This window comes from Ascaphus truei, chromosome 3 (assembly GCF_040206685.1).
Source record: "Ascaphus truei isolate aAscTru1 chromosome 3, aAscTru1.hap1, whole genome shotgun sequence".
NCBI lineage: Eukaryota > Metazoa > Chordata > Amphibia > Anura > Ascaphidae > Ascaphus > Ascaphus truei.
Window position 1 is genome coordinate 27,318,434 of NC_134485.1, and position 15,040 is coordinate 27,333,473.

Here is a 15,040-nt window from a genome sequence, read left to right on the forward strand (position 1 = left end):
GGGGGGTAACTGACTGGGGGGGTAACTGATTGGGGGGTAACTAACTGGGGGGGGGTAACTGACTGACTGGGGGTGGGATGACTGGGGGGGGTGACTGACTGGGTGGGGGGGGTGACTGACTGGGTGGGGGGGGTGACTGACTGGGTGGGGTGACTGACTGGGTGGGGGGTGACTGACTGGTGGGGGGGGGTGACTGACTGGGTGGGGGTGACTGACTGGGGGGTTACCTCTGTGTCCTGCACACACACACACACACAATCACACACACACACACACACACACACACACACACACACACACACACACACACACACACACACACACACACACACACACACACACACACACACACACAATCTCTCTCCCATACACACACACACACACACACACACTCAATCTCTCATACCACACACACACACACACACACACACACACACACACACACACACACACACACACACACACACACACACACACACACACACACACACACACACACACACACACACACACACACACACACACACACACACACACACACACACGGGAAGGGACATGCGCCGGAGGGGAGAGGGGGGGGGGGTAGAGAGAAAAACACCCCGCTACTTCCTCCCGCCCCGCGCCAGCAGCGGGAGCACCGAGGGGAGAGAAACACCGGCAACTGCAATATCTTCAGACCCGCGCGGGCAGCGGGAACACCGGAGGGGAGGGGGGGAGAGAAACAGCCCGCTATCTCAGTATGTGACCCGCGTGGGCAGCGGGAACACCGGAGGGGAGGGGGGGGAGAAACAGCCCGCTACCTCAGTATGTGACCCGCGCGAGCAGCGGGAACACCGGAGGGGAGGGGAGGGGGGGGGGAGAAACACCCCGCTACCTCAGTATGTGACCCGCGCGAGCAGGGGGAACACCGGAGGGGAGGGGGGGGAGAAACAGCCCGCTACCTCAGTATGTGACCCGCGCGAGCAGGGGGAACACCGGAGGGGAGGGGGGGGGAGAAACAGCCCGCTACCTCAGTATGTGACCCGCGCGAGCAGCGGGAACACCGGAGGGGAGGGGAGGGGGGGGGAGAAACACCCCGCTACCTCAGTATGTGACCCGCGCGAGCAGGGGGAACACCGGAGGGGAGGGGGGGGAGAAACAGCCCGCTACCTCAGTATGTGACCCGCGCGAGCAGGGGGAACACCGGAGGGGAGGGGGGGGAGAAACAGCCCGCTACCTCAGTATGTGACCCGCGCGAGCAGCGGGAACACCGGAGGGGAGGGGAGGGGAGGGGGGGGCGAAACACCCCACTACCTCAGTATGTGACCCGCGCGAGCAGGGGGAACACCGGAGGGGAGGGGGGGGGGGAGAAACAGCCCGCTACCTCAGTATGTGACCCGCGCGAGCAGCGGGAACACCGGAGGGGAGGGGGGGGGGAGAAACAGCCCGCTACCTCAGTATGTGACCCGCGCGAGCAGCGGGAACACCGGAGGGGAGGGGGGGGGGAGAAACAGCCCGCTACCTCAGTATGTGACCCGCGCGGGCAGCGGGAACACTGGAAGGAGGGGGGGGGAGAGAAACACCCCGGCTACTACAGTATGTGACCCGCGCGGGCACCGGACGGTGGGGGAGGGAAACACCCCGGCTTTTGCAGTATGTTCCGACCCGCGCGGGCAGCGGGAACACCGGATGGGGGGATGTATCAGTGTATACTGTATATAAATATTTAATGTGTATTATATTCCCCCCACCTGAAGCATCTGTCCAAACTCCTCCATGACCGGATCCTTAAATTGTAAATTATAGGAGCTGACACAATTATACAGGAGGATATGAGGAGGAGGAGGAGGAAGGGGAGGAGCAGCAGACGCGCATGCACGCACTCACTGCCCCCCCCCAATTACTTACCCGTGCACAAAGGGCGGTTTGAAGTCCTGGCAACTCCATCCCGCGTCACAGCCAATCAGCTACGATTTTTTTTTTTTTCAATTTTTTTTTTTTTTCTCGAGCAGGGGATTTTTTTTTTGCAGAGCAGGGGAAAGGTTACTGGCCAAGAGCCAATATCCGATCGCAGCTGGCGAGCTGGCGACCGGGTTTGTCGAGCACTGTATATATATATAGCAGAAAATAGCCGTGTTAGTCCAGTTGCGATAGTGCAGAATAAATGAGTTCTTCAGTATTCGGTGATACCTTTTTTATTGGACTAACAATTTATGTCATAGGACAAGCTTTTGAGAGTTATCCTCTCTTCTTCAGGTCAGCAATACTGATATACAAAGGGTTCAATGGCTAAAACAGTGTGGAGAGAGGGGGGAAAAAAAACAACAGATATTTACTGTAGATAAGGTAGGGTGTTAAGTGTTTGAACCCAGGGGACAGTGTCAAAGAAAGGTGGAGAGGGGGAGGGATGCTGGGGGGGGAGAGAGAAAGTGTGGATAAGAATAGAGGCAAGCAGGATAATTACAAGCAATTTTGATAGGGTGTGAGAAAACCCATGTGCGCATTAAGTCCTTTGGTTTTGGTGTCAAAGAGTCTTATCATTCTGAGTTCAAATGTTTTCCGTTCTTGGGTGCTTTTAAACATTCCATTGAGGATTTTGATTTTTAGATCATTTATGGAATGAACGTTCAGACAGAAGGGATACAAACCAAAGACCATTGCCAAAACTATTACATCTGCAATAAAAGCCCCACAAGCTTGTTGCTTTTGTTTTTTTGTTTTTTTCCTTTCTCCACACTGTTATAGCCATTGAACCCTTTGTATATCAGTATTGCTTGACCTGAAGAAGAGAGGATAACGCTCGAAAGCTTGTCCTATGACATAAATTGTTAGTCCAATAAAAAAGGTATCACCTAATACTGAAGAACTCATTTATTCTGCACTATATATTTATATATATATATATATATATATATATATATATATATATATATATATATATATATATATATATATATATATTTATATATATATATATATATATATATATATATAATCAAAAAATAAATAGATGATACCTTTCTGTGGCTAACAAAATGCTTTTATTTGTGCGAGCTTTCGAGATACACTGATCTCTTCTTCCGGCGATGTTACAATGAATGAAGCATTCATTGTAACATCGCCAGAAGAAGAGATCAGTGTATCTCGAAAGCTCGCACAAATAAAAGCATTTCGTTAGCCACAGAACGGTATCATCTATTTATTTTTTGATTATTGAAGCTCGGCTAACACGGTACTGATACCTCTACATATATATATATATATATATATATATATATATATATATATCTCAGGTAGATAAATATACAGATTAAATAAGCAACCTGATTACTTACAAGATCTGCTAGTTTGTTCTTCTATACCTTGGTATGTAATTCTTTGTTTTTCCCAGTAATGTAGAGTATAATCACTGCTGCCTGTGCTGAATGTGCTGGATGAATGGTAAGGCAATTCCTTCCTCCAGTGACCGGACTAATGCTGCGTTGGCCACTGTAAGGCTGATTGGATAAGGCGTTCGCAAATATAACCAGACTATGAAAACATTCCATTTATTCTCATTGCTTAATACCCTTTACGGGTCATACCCCATTTCTAGTGCATGAGAGGATTGTTGATGCCATAAATACACTGTATATTAAATGAGATGCCCTTTAGGAATACCAATCTGCTTAATACTGCAGTTCCTCTTTATGTTTTTGTTCTCAGTAGCTTTATGTTTTGGTGGCGTCTTTATCCCTAGAACCACAATCAAGCCTGAATCTGCTGCCCTTTCATGCTGGGTTACCTATTCTTCTGCAGCCACCACCAACGTCTATAGTTTATGGAAGATACAGTAGATTATAGCAAACCAGAAGCATGTAGGAGGTGAAAAGACTATAATCCCCACTGGAGCTTGCAGGTTGGAACCATTACAAAAAAGGCCAGAGACAACAAGATGTAACCTGTAAACTGTAATTAAAATAAACTATCCAGTCTCTAGATACAGTAATGTCGTGTTTGTCTGTAGGTCTGAATATTATCGCTCTTAACTGTCGATATATAATTTTTCGGTGTTATGATGCTCTGTGTGTTGCTGTTTGGATGGGGCTTTGTGTGTAGTGTGGTTTTGAATGTTGAAATACATACATGGTGTCATCAGCCTCCATGTCATTGCTGCTCCATCATGAATGTTATGATAAACTGTGATTATGTAGGTTGGGACAACAAGAGGTGACATTATGACATTCACTCACCATACAAAGTGTGTTTAGCGTATGTGGGAGTAATGTTATTTAATACATTTAGACTACACAGATTACTTTTCTTCGTTAACTAAAACAGGTCAAAGAAGTCTTATTCATTTGGATTGAGTCTTGTAAGACAGTTTCACTATATTTTAACATGTGTTCTCCTAGACTAGTCTGACTATTCAAACACTAAACCTTACAATGTCTTTTATTTGGGACTAAAATCCCTAGACCTCACTCATTTGGGTGTCTGGACATAACATCTATGCAGAACAGCCATCCAACCTCAAGCAGGAGGTTAACTGTGATATAGCAAGGTATGAATTATAGAAGTTGGCAAATATACTTCTTCAGATGCCAAATTACTTACTATTAAAGTGCCATGTAAAGCAACATGCACATGCAGCATTTAAAGTATTGTAGAACTAAGGTCCAAGTACCACTTATTGTTCCCTAAACAGTATGATAATCACTACTTTTTATATACAAACCTACAATTCCACTTACATTTTATAAATAGATTTATTTTAGAAGTACTCTATCCCACACTGTTTTGCAGTGTAAATATTGTATACATCTTTCACATTAAGATCAAGAGTGCCTTTTCCCAAAGTTAAGGTAAAAAGAGGGACCAGGACAGAGAAAATTGGGATGCCCCTAAGTAGTGGGGAAAAAATACAATAAAGTATGGGTGCAACAAGTAGAAAACTTAGTCAAGGAAACAACGTAGTAAGCAAGGGGGGTGGATGCAAAAAAAGTTACTGCAAAAGGATCATTTATTGCTTAAGATAGTCAAACGCATTCAGCTTACCCTGATGAAGGGTCTTAGCACCGAAACGTTGGATGCGTTTGACTATCTTAGGCAATAAATGATCATTTTGCAGTAAACTTTTTTTTATCTTTTGTTGGTGTGCTCGGCACATCCCCCTTGCTTTCCCCAAAGTTAAACATAATGAGATGGTATTAAAATCAGACAAAAACTACTAGTCTATTAAAGGGGCATTCCCACCTGGCCGCTCAATTATTTTTATAACCGTTGGGTGTCTACTGTACACAAGAAGGTTCCCCCAATGGCTGCACATACTTCCAACCTGTGCACATGGGCTCCACTTCCAACTCGTGTACATGGGTTCCACTTCCAAAAAGTGTACATGGGTTCCACTTCCAACCTGCGTACATGAGTTCCACTTCCAACCTGTGTACATGGGTTCCACTTCCAACCTGTGTACATGGGTTCTACTTCCAACCCGCGTACATGGGTGTTACGATTGTGCTCGCCACAAACCGGGACCGGACCGCGGGGCTGAGGTGGGGTTATATAATCACCGACCTTAGTCCGCGCAGACTGATCCGGAGTGCGCAGTTCGAAGTCGTACGTAGCAGGGTCAGGATTGGAGAAGGCAGCATCGTCGTTATTCAAGCAGGAGTTCGGCAACAGGTAGTCAGGAGTTCCCCGCTTCAGCTTAGGAGCGTGAGCGCGGGAGTGGCCTCTTCGTGAGGAACGGCCTCGGCCCATGACGCCGGTCTCAGCAAGGGGAGACAGCAGGCTGGCCGAAGTACACCGCAGGGCAGCGTCGGGAAACCAACGCTTCAGCACAGAAGTCAGGAACGGGCCCCCGCATGGAACTAGCAGGTGGCCTCAGGAAACAACGCTTCAGCAGAGAAGTCAGGAACGGACCCCCGCATGGAACTAGCAGGCGGCCTCAGGAAACAACGCTTCAGCAGAGAAGTCAGGAACGGGCCCCCGCATGGAACTAGCAGGCGGCCTCAGGAAACAACGCTTCAGCAGAGAAGTCAGGAACGGGCCCCCGCATGGAACTAGCAGCAGGCCTCAGTAACTAGGGGCAAGAACCAGAAAGGTTAGTACACCAGGATACAAGCCAGGGTGGCTTGTGGCAGAGACAGTAACGTCCAGGGTAGGAATTTATGCTCGGCACTGTTTCAGTGCCAAAGCCCAGGATATAAAGGGCGGAGATCCAATCACAGGAGGAGGGTGTGTGAGTATTCCTCCAATGATGAAGCACATGGCAGAAGCTGCAATGAGAGGCAGCACCTGTGCCATTGATTGCCAGAGGAAGCTTTTGCAAATGCAGAAGTCTGCAAAAGCTATAATCAAAGCCAGGAGCGGATTCCGTACAATGGGTTCCACTTCCAAAATGTGTACATGGGTTCCACTTCTAACCTGTGTACATGGGTTCCACTTCCAACCTGCGTACATGAGTTCTACTTCCAACCTGTGTACATGGGTTCCACTTCCAACCTGTGTACATGGGTTCCACTTCCAACCTGTCTACATGGGTTCCACTTCCAACCTGCGTACATGGGTTCCACTTCCAACCTGTCTACATGGGTTCCACTTCCAACCTGTGTACATGGGTTCCACTTCCAACCCGTGTACATGGGTTCCACTTCCAACCCGTGTACATGGGTTCCACTTCCAAAATGTGTACATGGGTTCCACTTCCAACCCGCGTACATGGGTTCTACTTCCAACCTGTGTACATGGGTTCTACTTCCAACCTGTGTACATGGGTTCCACTTCCAACCCGTGTACATGGGTTCCACTTCCAACCCGTGTACATGGGTTCCACTTCCAACCTGTGTACATGGGTTCCACTTCCAACCTGCGTACATGAGTTCCACTTCCAACCTGTGTACATGGGTTCCACTTCCAACCTGCGTACATGGGTTCCACTTCCAACCTGTCTACATGGGTTCCACTTCCAACCTGTGTACATGGGTTCCACTGCCAACCTGTCTACATGGGTTCCACTGCCAACATGTGTACTGTACATGGGTTCCAACCTCTGTGCACATGGCTTCCACTTCCAACCTGTGTACATGGGTTCCACTTCCAACCTGTGTACATGGGTTCCACTTCCAACCTGTGTACATGGGTTCCACTTTCAACCTGTGTACTGTACATGGGTTCCACTTCCAACCTGTGTACATGGGTTCCACTTCCAACCTGTGTACATGGGTTCCACTTTCAACCTGTGTACTGTACATGGGTTCCACTTCCAACCTGTGTACATGGGTTCCACTTTCAACCTGTGTACTGTACATGGGTTCCACTTCCAACCTCTGTGTTCATTGGTTCCACTTCTAACTGTGTACATGGGTTCCTCTTATAGCCTGTGTACATGTGTTCCACTTGTAACCTGTGTAGATGGGTTCCACTTCTAACCTGTGTACATGGGTTCCACTTCCAACCTGTGTACTGTACATGGGTTCCACTTCTAACCTGTGGACATGGGTTCCACTTCCAACCTGTGTACTGTACATGGGTTCCACTTCCAACCTGTGTACATGGGTTCCACTTCTAACCTGTGTACATGGGTTCCACTTTCAACCTGTGTACTGTACATGGGTCCCACTTCCAACTTCTGTGTTCATTGGTTCCACTTCAAACCTGTGTACATGGGTTCCACTTCCAACCTCTGTGTACATGGGATCCATTTCTAACCTGTGTACATGGGTTCCACTTCAAACCTGTGTACATGGGTCCCACTTCCAACTTCTGTGTTCATTGGTTCCACTTCAAACCTGTGTACATGGGTTCCACTTCCAACCTCTGTGTACATGGGATCCATTTCTAACCTGTGTACATGGGTTCCACTTCAAACCTGTGTACATGGGTTCCACTTCCAACCTCTGTGTACATGGGTTCCACTTCCAACCTGTGCACTGTACATGGGTTCCACTTCTAACCTGTGTACATGGATTCCACGGCAGAGTGACAGTGGTCATTTAGTCAAAGTGAAACGTCCGCGACCAAAGGTCCCAGACCGGCCCATACAAGTCGGGCACATTTCATGAATGAAACAATCAAATATTTAAATGTTGCACATTCCACCTTATGGATAGTTATATTTATTTATGTAGAATATTTATTTTTATATGAAATACTTACTTTTTACACTTTTAGGGCCACACTTGCTGGTATAGATATATAGTGTTTGTTTTTAACAGATTTGGCAATATAAATATTTTTCATTAGGAGACACCCCAATCTATCTTTATTTAGTAGTACAATTATTTCCCTATGACTAGTGCACCTACATTTGCTCTTCACTCTTTCCTTAGGCTTATTATTTGTATCATTTGTATCATGAGATGGTGTTGCACTCTTATTTTAGTTTATTTGCAGATTATTGAGTATCTTCAAATGTGATGTAACTATGGATATAAGTCATAAACCTTCAAACGAGCTCCGGCAAATTGTACAGTCCCTTTGAGCTGAAGGGGGCGCTGAGCACATACCTGACAGAACTACATCCCCCAGAAGCCCTTGCTGCACAACAAACATGTCTGCTTCCAGGATAGGTGAAACATACAGCTGAGCTGTGTCAAACACGAGCCTTTAATGTCAGCGATTACATTTTCGGGTAAGAGATTGTAATATAGAATATCACCATAAATCATTATTTACAACACACACACATCTCTCTCTCTCTCTTCTCTCTCTCTCTCTTTCTGCCTCTCTCTCTCTCTTCTCTCTGCTCCCTCCTCCCTCCTCTCTCTGCTCCCTCCTCCCTCCTCTCTCTGCTCCCTCTCGCTTCTCTCTCTCTTGTCTCTCTCAACCTCAGGAAGAGAGAGGACTCTCGAAAGATCATCCTTAAATATCAATTGTTAATCCAAATTAAGAAAGGTATCACCTAATACTGAAGTACTCAGTTATTCTGCACTATCGCAACTGGAGTAACGGTAATATATATACGTATATATGTATATATATCTGGATAGCGCCATCCATGTACATACTGTAGAGCTTCACAGCAGTAATAGATGCAACAAGATAACGTGAGATAATGGAAATAAGGACTTCAAACATTAGGAAAGAGCTTACAATCCAAGTGGTATGTAGCAGAATTTACAGAGACCATAGGAGAGAGATGATATACAGGCGGTCCTCGTTTATCTAAGGGAATCTGGAGGTAACGTTGGATAGTGAAACCGTTGTAAAGTGAGTCCCATGTTAATCAGTGGAGGTGAGCGTTGGATAACGCATTCAGGCGTCGAAAAACGGCCCTTAGGGTAGCATTGTAAAGTGTTGGATATGCCATTCGTAGTAAAGTGAAACATTGGATAACGAGGACTACCTGTACTGGTATAATGTACAGCTGGTCAGATCTGTAGGTTAGAGCAGAGGTGCACAAACTTCTTTCTTTGCACCCCACTGCCTGCTCGTGCCCCCCCCCCCCCACTCTCGCCGGCATCATTTGATGTAGCGTTGCCATGGCAATGTGTTGTCATGGCGACGCATCGCCAGAACCCGGCTGAGAGCAAGTAAGAGGGAGTTACAGAGACCTCCTTGTGGGGAAGAGCGTGGGGCCTCTGTAAGCGCCGTGCCCTGCCCCCACCCCCAGAAAATCCCGCGCACCCCAGTTTGCGCACCCCTGGGTTAGAGGATGTCAGTTTTTAGTGGCTGTCAGTATGACCTCCCTTAGATTTCCATTTTCAGGGTGGAATCTTTCTTTTAGAAGCCACCACTAATTTTATTTGTACATGGGAGCAATCTAGTTATAGGACAGTTTAGTGCCCGAAATATACCTTGACACCAAAGAAGCTTACTCAATAAATTCTCCTCACTTTTAAAGCTTTGCACTCTTCTGCTCCTCCTTACATCTCAGCCCTAATTTCTCGCTCTACACCATCCCGACTCTTGCGTTCTGCTCAAGGATGTCTTCTCTCTACCCCTTTTGTATCTAAAGCCCTCTCCCGCCTTAAACCTTTCTCACTGACTGCCCCACACCTCTGGAATGCCCTTCCCTTCAATATCCGACTAGCACTCTCTCTATCCACCTTGAAGACCCACCTCAAAACACAACTCCTTAAGGAAGCATATGAGCAGCACCGTGGCTGATAATTAACACCTCATACATAAACCTTGGCCCCTTGGAGCAGTAGTTATCAGAACGCCCTGCTACTGTCTCTGTACATTCTTCCTACCAACCAATTAAATTGTAAGCTCTTCGGAGCAGGGACTCCTCTTCCGAAATGTTACTTTTATGTCTGAAGCACTTCTCCCCTTTATGTGTTATTTATATTATTTGTTATTTATTTATTACTGCTGTGAAGCGCTATGTACATTAATGGCGCTATATAAATAAAGACATACATACATACATACATACATATATGACAGTTGGAAGGGATATGTTGTTTCTTTTCTAACAGTGAAAACGTTGCACTTCATAACAACTCTCATTGTGGCAGTAGTGTACAGAAGGTGGTGTAATAGCTGCATGTGGTCCTTCTGGATCATTTGATAGAACTTGTAATATTGTTTCTATTTGTATTGACATGTCCAGGTTGCTTTGATGATCTACAGTTCCAATTGCAAAAATAGTCCGGTATAAGGGCACATCTGGTCATCGCATGAACTTAAGGGCGTCATCTAGGGCTTTCTAATTAGTTCATGTTGCCTACCACTGCATTGTCAATCCTGTATTTGTGCCAAGCTTCCGTGCTATTTCTCTTTTTTTTTGTGAATAAACTTTTCCCCGCAAATATTTAACAAAAATAAAAGGTATATTTATTTTATTTAGAAAGTTTGAATGTTTTTTTACTGTGTTACTTTGTTCTGTTGCTTACATTACTGATTTTTTTTGTGTAATTGACCCTATAGGTTTATTTTTCTTCAATACATCACTGTCATTATGAAGTGGTTGAGTGTCTTACTAGCCAAAAAATCAAGATGTTCTCTCTACACATCAGTAATACCACGTATACTTTCATGGCGCCACATTTCAGGCTTCAGGATGCACTCAACCTACAAGTACAGAATGAACATCAAAGACTGTTACAGAGCTTTGAACATTCCTGAAGGATCTTCTGCGGAGGAAGTCAGAAGTTCTTATCGAAATTTGGCAAAGAAGTATCATCCAGACAGTGGTTCCCTCACTGCTGATGTTAACATGTTCATGCAGATTGACGAAGCCTCCAGAGCTTTGCTTACACACTTGGCCAAGGAAACTAAACAAGAGGAAGATGAAGATATGGATGAGAAGACATCAAAATATAAAGTACCACAACACAGGCACTACCTAGGTTTTGAAGGTGTTGGATATGGAACACCAAGCGAGAGGCAGAGACAATACATGCAGTTCCGTCTAGACCAGGCCACTGAACAAGTTATGGAATTTCGAAAGCAAAAGTTAGAGAGTCAATATGCTGAAAACACAATGGTAGCAAAAAATATAAAGCAGAGTAAAAAGGTGAAAATAACTCAAGCTGTTGAACGTTTGGTGGAAGACCTCATCCAGGAGTCAATGGCAAAAGGAGACTTTGATAACCTAAGTGGCAAAGGAAAGCCACTTGAAAAGTTCTCGTACTGTCCGCATGTTGATCCCATGACTCACAACCTGAATAGGATTCTGATAGATAACGGTTATCAACCAGAATGGATCATTCTGCAGAAGGAAATCCGAGACACTATTGACAAGCTAAGAAAGGAAGTGTTGTCTTCTAGGAAAAAGTTAGGTGATCCAATGACTCATACAAAGAATCAACAGTGGGGTGAGATCTGTGAGCAACTGAAAGCGGATATCACAAAACTAAACAAAAGAATAAATGACTTTAACCTTGTTGTTCCCCTTCTGAACAGACAAATGGTTCATTTTAATGTGGCTAAAGAGATTGTTCGAGCAGAGCAGGCATATACATCCCTAAGGGAAGCGGCACAGAAAGCTGATGAAGAAATGAGAGTAGGGAAGCTGTTGGATGGTAAAGAATTTCATTCTAAAGAAAGTCTTATAAATTGGATAAAACATCTGATAAAGTTCTGAAATGTTGATAAACGTGAAAAAAAGAAAGACTATAACTGTATGCCTAGTCATTTCACTTGAAAAGCTATCAACCTGATTGTCATGTACAGCACACATGTGAACATGTGACCTGTATATGTGATAAGGGTTAATACACACAGCAATTACGCTGATTCAATCTTCACCTTGAAAGGTCCCTCAAATGAATAATATCTGCCCTCAATCCATCCCTATATAACATCTGTCATGAACAGCACACCCGTGAGCACGTGACATAGAGATGGTGTATCATTTACTTGGATTTTGGGCACAAGGAAACTGCAGCTGAATGGAGCCTGACCGCGGGCCGAACACGGCCTTTCCACGCCCAAAAACTCAGTACACTAATTTCCCTTAAGAATTAACGCAGCGGGGGGGGGGGGTCCCTGCTTCTGAATGGTACTCCCGCAGCGTTAATCCTACCGGGCCGCACCAGTCTGGAAGAGCTGCGCAGAGAGAGCCGAGAGAAGCGATCCCTCTCTCTATGTCTGTAAGGATTCTGCTCGATCCGTGCCGGGTTTTGCTGCTGTTCGGGTTTTCCAACTCACCTGCCCTTTCTGCTCAACATGGCCATTTTGGGTACTGGCAGCCTGCTATATAAGGCTGCAGTTCCTAGTGGGAGTCGCCAAGCAAAGGTCTTCCGTTTACAGCTCTTGTTGGGCTTCGCAGTCACGCTTTACCCTTTTGCCTGTTTTGATTCCCCTGCTGCTGACCCCAGACCGTGACCCCGACCTCACTGCTTTCTGCCTGCCCTGACCACACTGCCACCAGCCCTAACCCCTGCCTGTTTACCGACGACGGATACTATTACAGGACTCTGTCCCTGGGCTCTGGTCGGTTTATTTGCATCCCTACTTCAGCCCTGCGGGTCCACTTCCTGATTTGAGACGAGCACCGTCACAGTGTCTCCCCGTACAGCTCTTTAAAATTACATTTTTATTTGTAATAAATACAGTAGGATTGAACCAGGGGGTCTCCGGTGCTGAATCACATTACTTTCAGGTCCGGGGACCCCTTGCTTCCCGAGGTACGGACCTGAAATTAATGCAGTCCAGCTCCGGGGACCCCCTGCTTCAATCCTATGTACTAAAAATACTAATAATAGCAGGACAATCGCCTGGAAGAGCTGTGCAGGGAGACGCAGAGAGAGGGACCGCTTCTCTGCTCTCTCTGCGCAGCTCTTCCAGCAAAAATGAACTAGGTAACATGGAGCACAGCGAAGAGCAAAAGAGAACTGGAGGCAGGATCAAAAGGTCAAAAAAATTAACGTTTATTAGTACATGGTGGCCGTGCAAAAACTGAGGCAAAACTCTTGCACAGGCACTATGTGCTAATAAACTTTTATTTTTTGACCTTTTGATCCCGCCTCCAGTTCTCTTTTGCTCATCGCCATGCTCCGCCGTTACCGTGTTCATTTTTGTCGGACTCCTTCTCACGGGATGCACGCAGGGATGAATCAACTGGTTACTTCAATCAACCTGGATCCGTGAGTGCTGCACTCGCCTTCAATATTGGTTCACTGCCAATGGTGGAGGTTGCGCTATCTGCTTTGTACCTGGATCTAGAGCTGCTGGGTCTTATATGACCCCCCCCCCCGTTGTCCAGCTTTGTTGCGGGGCTCCACCTGGGTGTCTATCTCAGCTTACTCATATATTTTGATCCGGAGGTACAGTTCTACAAAACGGACCAAATCCCGATCTGTACTAAAGAATTTATTATCCTGTATCCTAATGGGACTTGAGTCAGGATCTTTGTAGCGCTACATTGACGGTTCACTTCTCCCTATATACATTGACTGCACAGCTCTTGCCGACTGGTAGTTGCCCGGTAGGATTAACACAGCGGGAGTCCTATTCAGAAGCAGGGACCTCTGCCGTGTTAATCTTTCTGGAAAATTCACCATGCGCTGGGCTGTGATGTGCTTGACCACAGTCCACACGCTGAAGTGATGTGCAGGGTGCAGGTGATTCGAAGAATAAATAAATGCAATGATTAGCAGATTAACATACAACACATTCCTGATTTTTTACTTTGCGAGGGAAACTAATTATCAGATAGATACATATATTTGCTCCTATTTTCTATGATTACACATGAGTACATCTGCTTGTTACAGATTTATACTTGAGGTTGTTATGGGTTGTATGATATAAATACAGCAGGGCCCCGGGTTCTGTTCCAGAGGCCCGCCGTATAGTGAAAATCGCCGGAAAGCGGATCCAGCGATTTTCACTTCTGCGCATGCGCAAACCAGCATTTTTGCCGTTCTGCGCATGTGCAACCTATGGTATACGCCATGCGCCCCGTGCGCACCCCGCCCGTTCTGCGCATGCGCGACTGGAAATCCAAGATGGCGGCCCCCTTCTCGGTGCCGCCGTATAAGCGGAACGCCGGATAACGGAGCGCCGAGAAGCGGGGCCCTGCTGTATATGATATGAATATAAATGACCATACATAATGTTAATCTGCAATGACAGTGAATGCAGTGCCCTTTTCGTCATCTGTGGGCTTGGTGGCCAGAGAAGGCCTCAGGGATTTACGATGTCGCACATGCGCAGTCGGCACTTGTCAACTGCACATGTGCGATCGGCGTTTGCCGGTCGTTCATGTGCGATCGGAGTTTGCATGATGATCAGCAAGTGCGGATTGCGCATGCGCACGAACGACCGATCACGCATGCGCCGTCGGCAAGAGACGATCGCGCATGCGCGGCCAGCAGCATAGAATACTTGGACAGCACCCTAAAAAGTTGGGACGGGGTCTAAAAACCGGGATGTCTGGTCACCCTATATATACACACATTTTATATATCTGTAGCCATGGCTGGTTCTGGCTATACGTCTGCCCTCCCTAACACGTATGTCCTGGTAGATGCAGTCAGTGTTAGGCACATCATGGGTTTGCCCCTCCCCATGCAGCTTCCTTGACTGGCAGGAGTGGAGGTGGGACTTGGTCTGTGTGCGGCCCAATCCTGGGTGCAGACTTTGTGCCCTCACCTTCTGCTCTAAGGAAGAGGCACCCCTAAAT

At 46.3% G+C, this 15,040-nt stretch overlaps 2 protein-coding genes across 10 annotated transcripts in view; one reads left to right on the forward strand and one right to left on the reverse strand.

The window, feature by feature from the left end:
• Nucleotides 1–1,818, reverse strand: part of LOC142491365 (trifunctional purine biosynthetic protein adenosine-3-like) — a 68,317-nt gene extending 66,499 nt beyond the window's left edge. For all 8 annotated transcript variants that reach the window (XR_012800380.1, XR_012800381.1, XM_075593838.1 and 5 more), the window contains exon 1: nucleotides 1,731–1,818. The gene's annotated coding sequence lies outside the window, so the exon portion shown is untranslated. The remainder of the gene's footprint in view (nucleotides 1–1,730) is intronic.
• Nucleotides 1,819–8,483: 6,665 nt separating this feature from the next.
• DNAJC28 (DnaJ heat shock protein family (Hsp40) member C28) lies at nucleotides 8,484–13,220 on the forward strand. Of its 2 annotated transcripts, none has more exons than XM_075593846.1 (2): nucleotides 8,484–8,593; nucleotides 10,837–13,219. In XM_075593846.1, exon 2 carries the CDS (start codon nucleotides 10,868–10,870, stop codon nucleotides 11,993–11,995), a length of 1,128 nt encoding a protein of 375 aa, XP_075449961.1. In that variant the 5' UTR covers nucleotides 8,484–8,593; nucleotides 10,837–10,867; the 3' UTR covers nucleotides 11,996–13,219. The 2 variants fall into 2 exon arrangements, with proteins under 2 accessions (XP_075449961.1, XP_075449962.1); XM_075593847.1 differs by having other exon boundaries at nucleotides 8,494–8,593; nucleotides 10,962–13,220.
• Nucleotides 13,221–15,040: the final 1,820 nt, after the last annotated feature.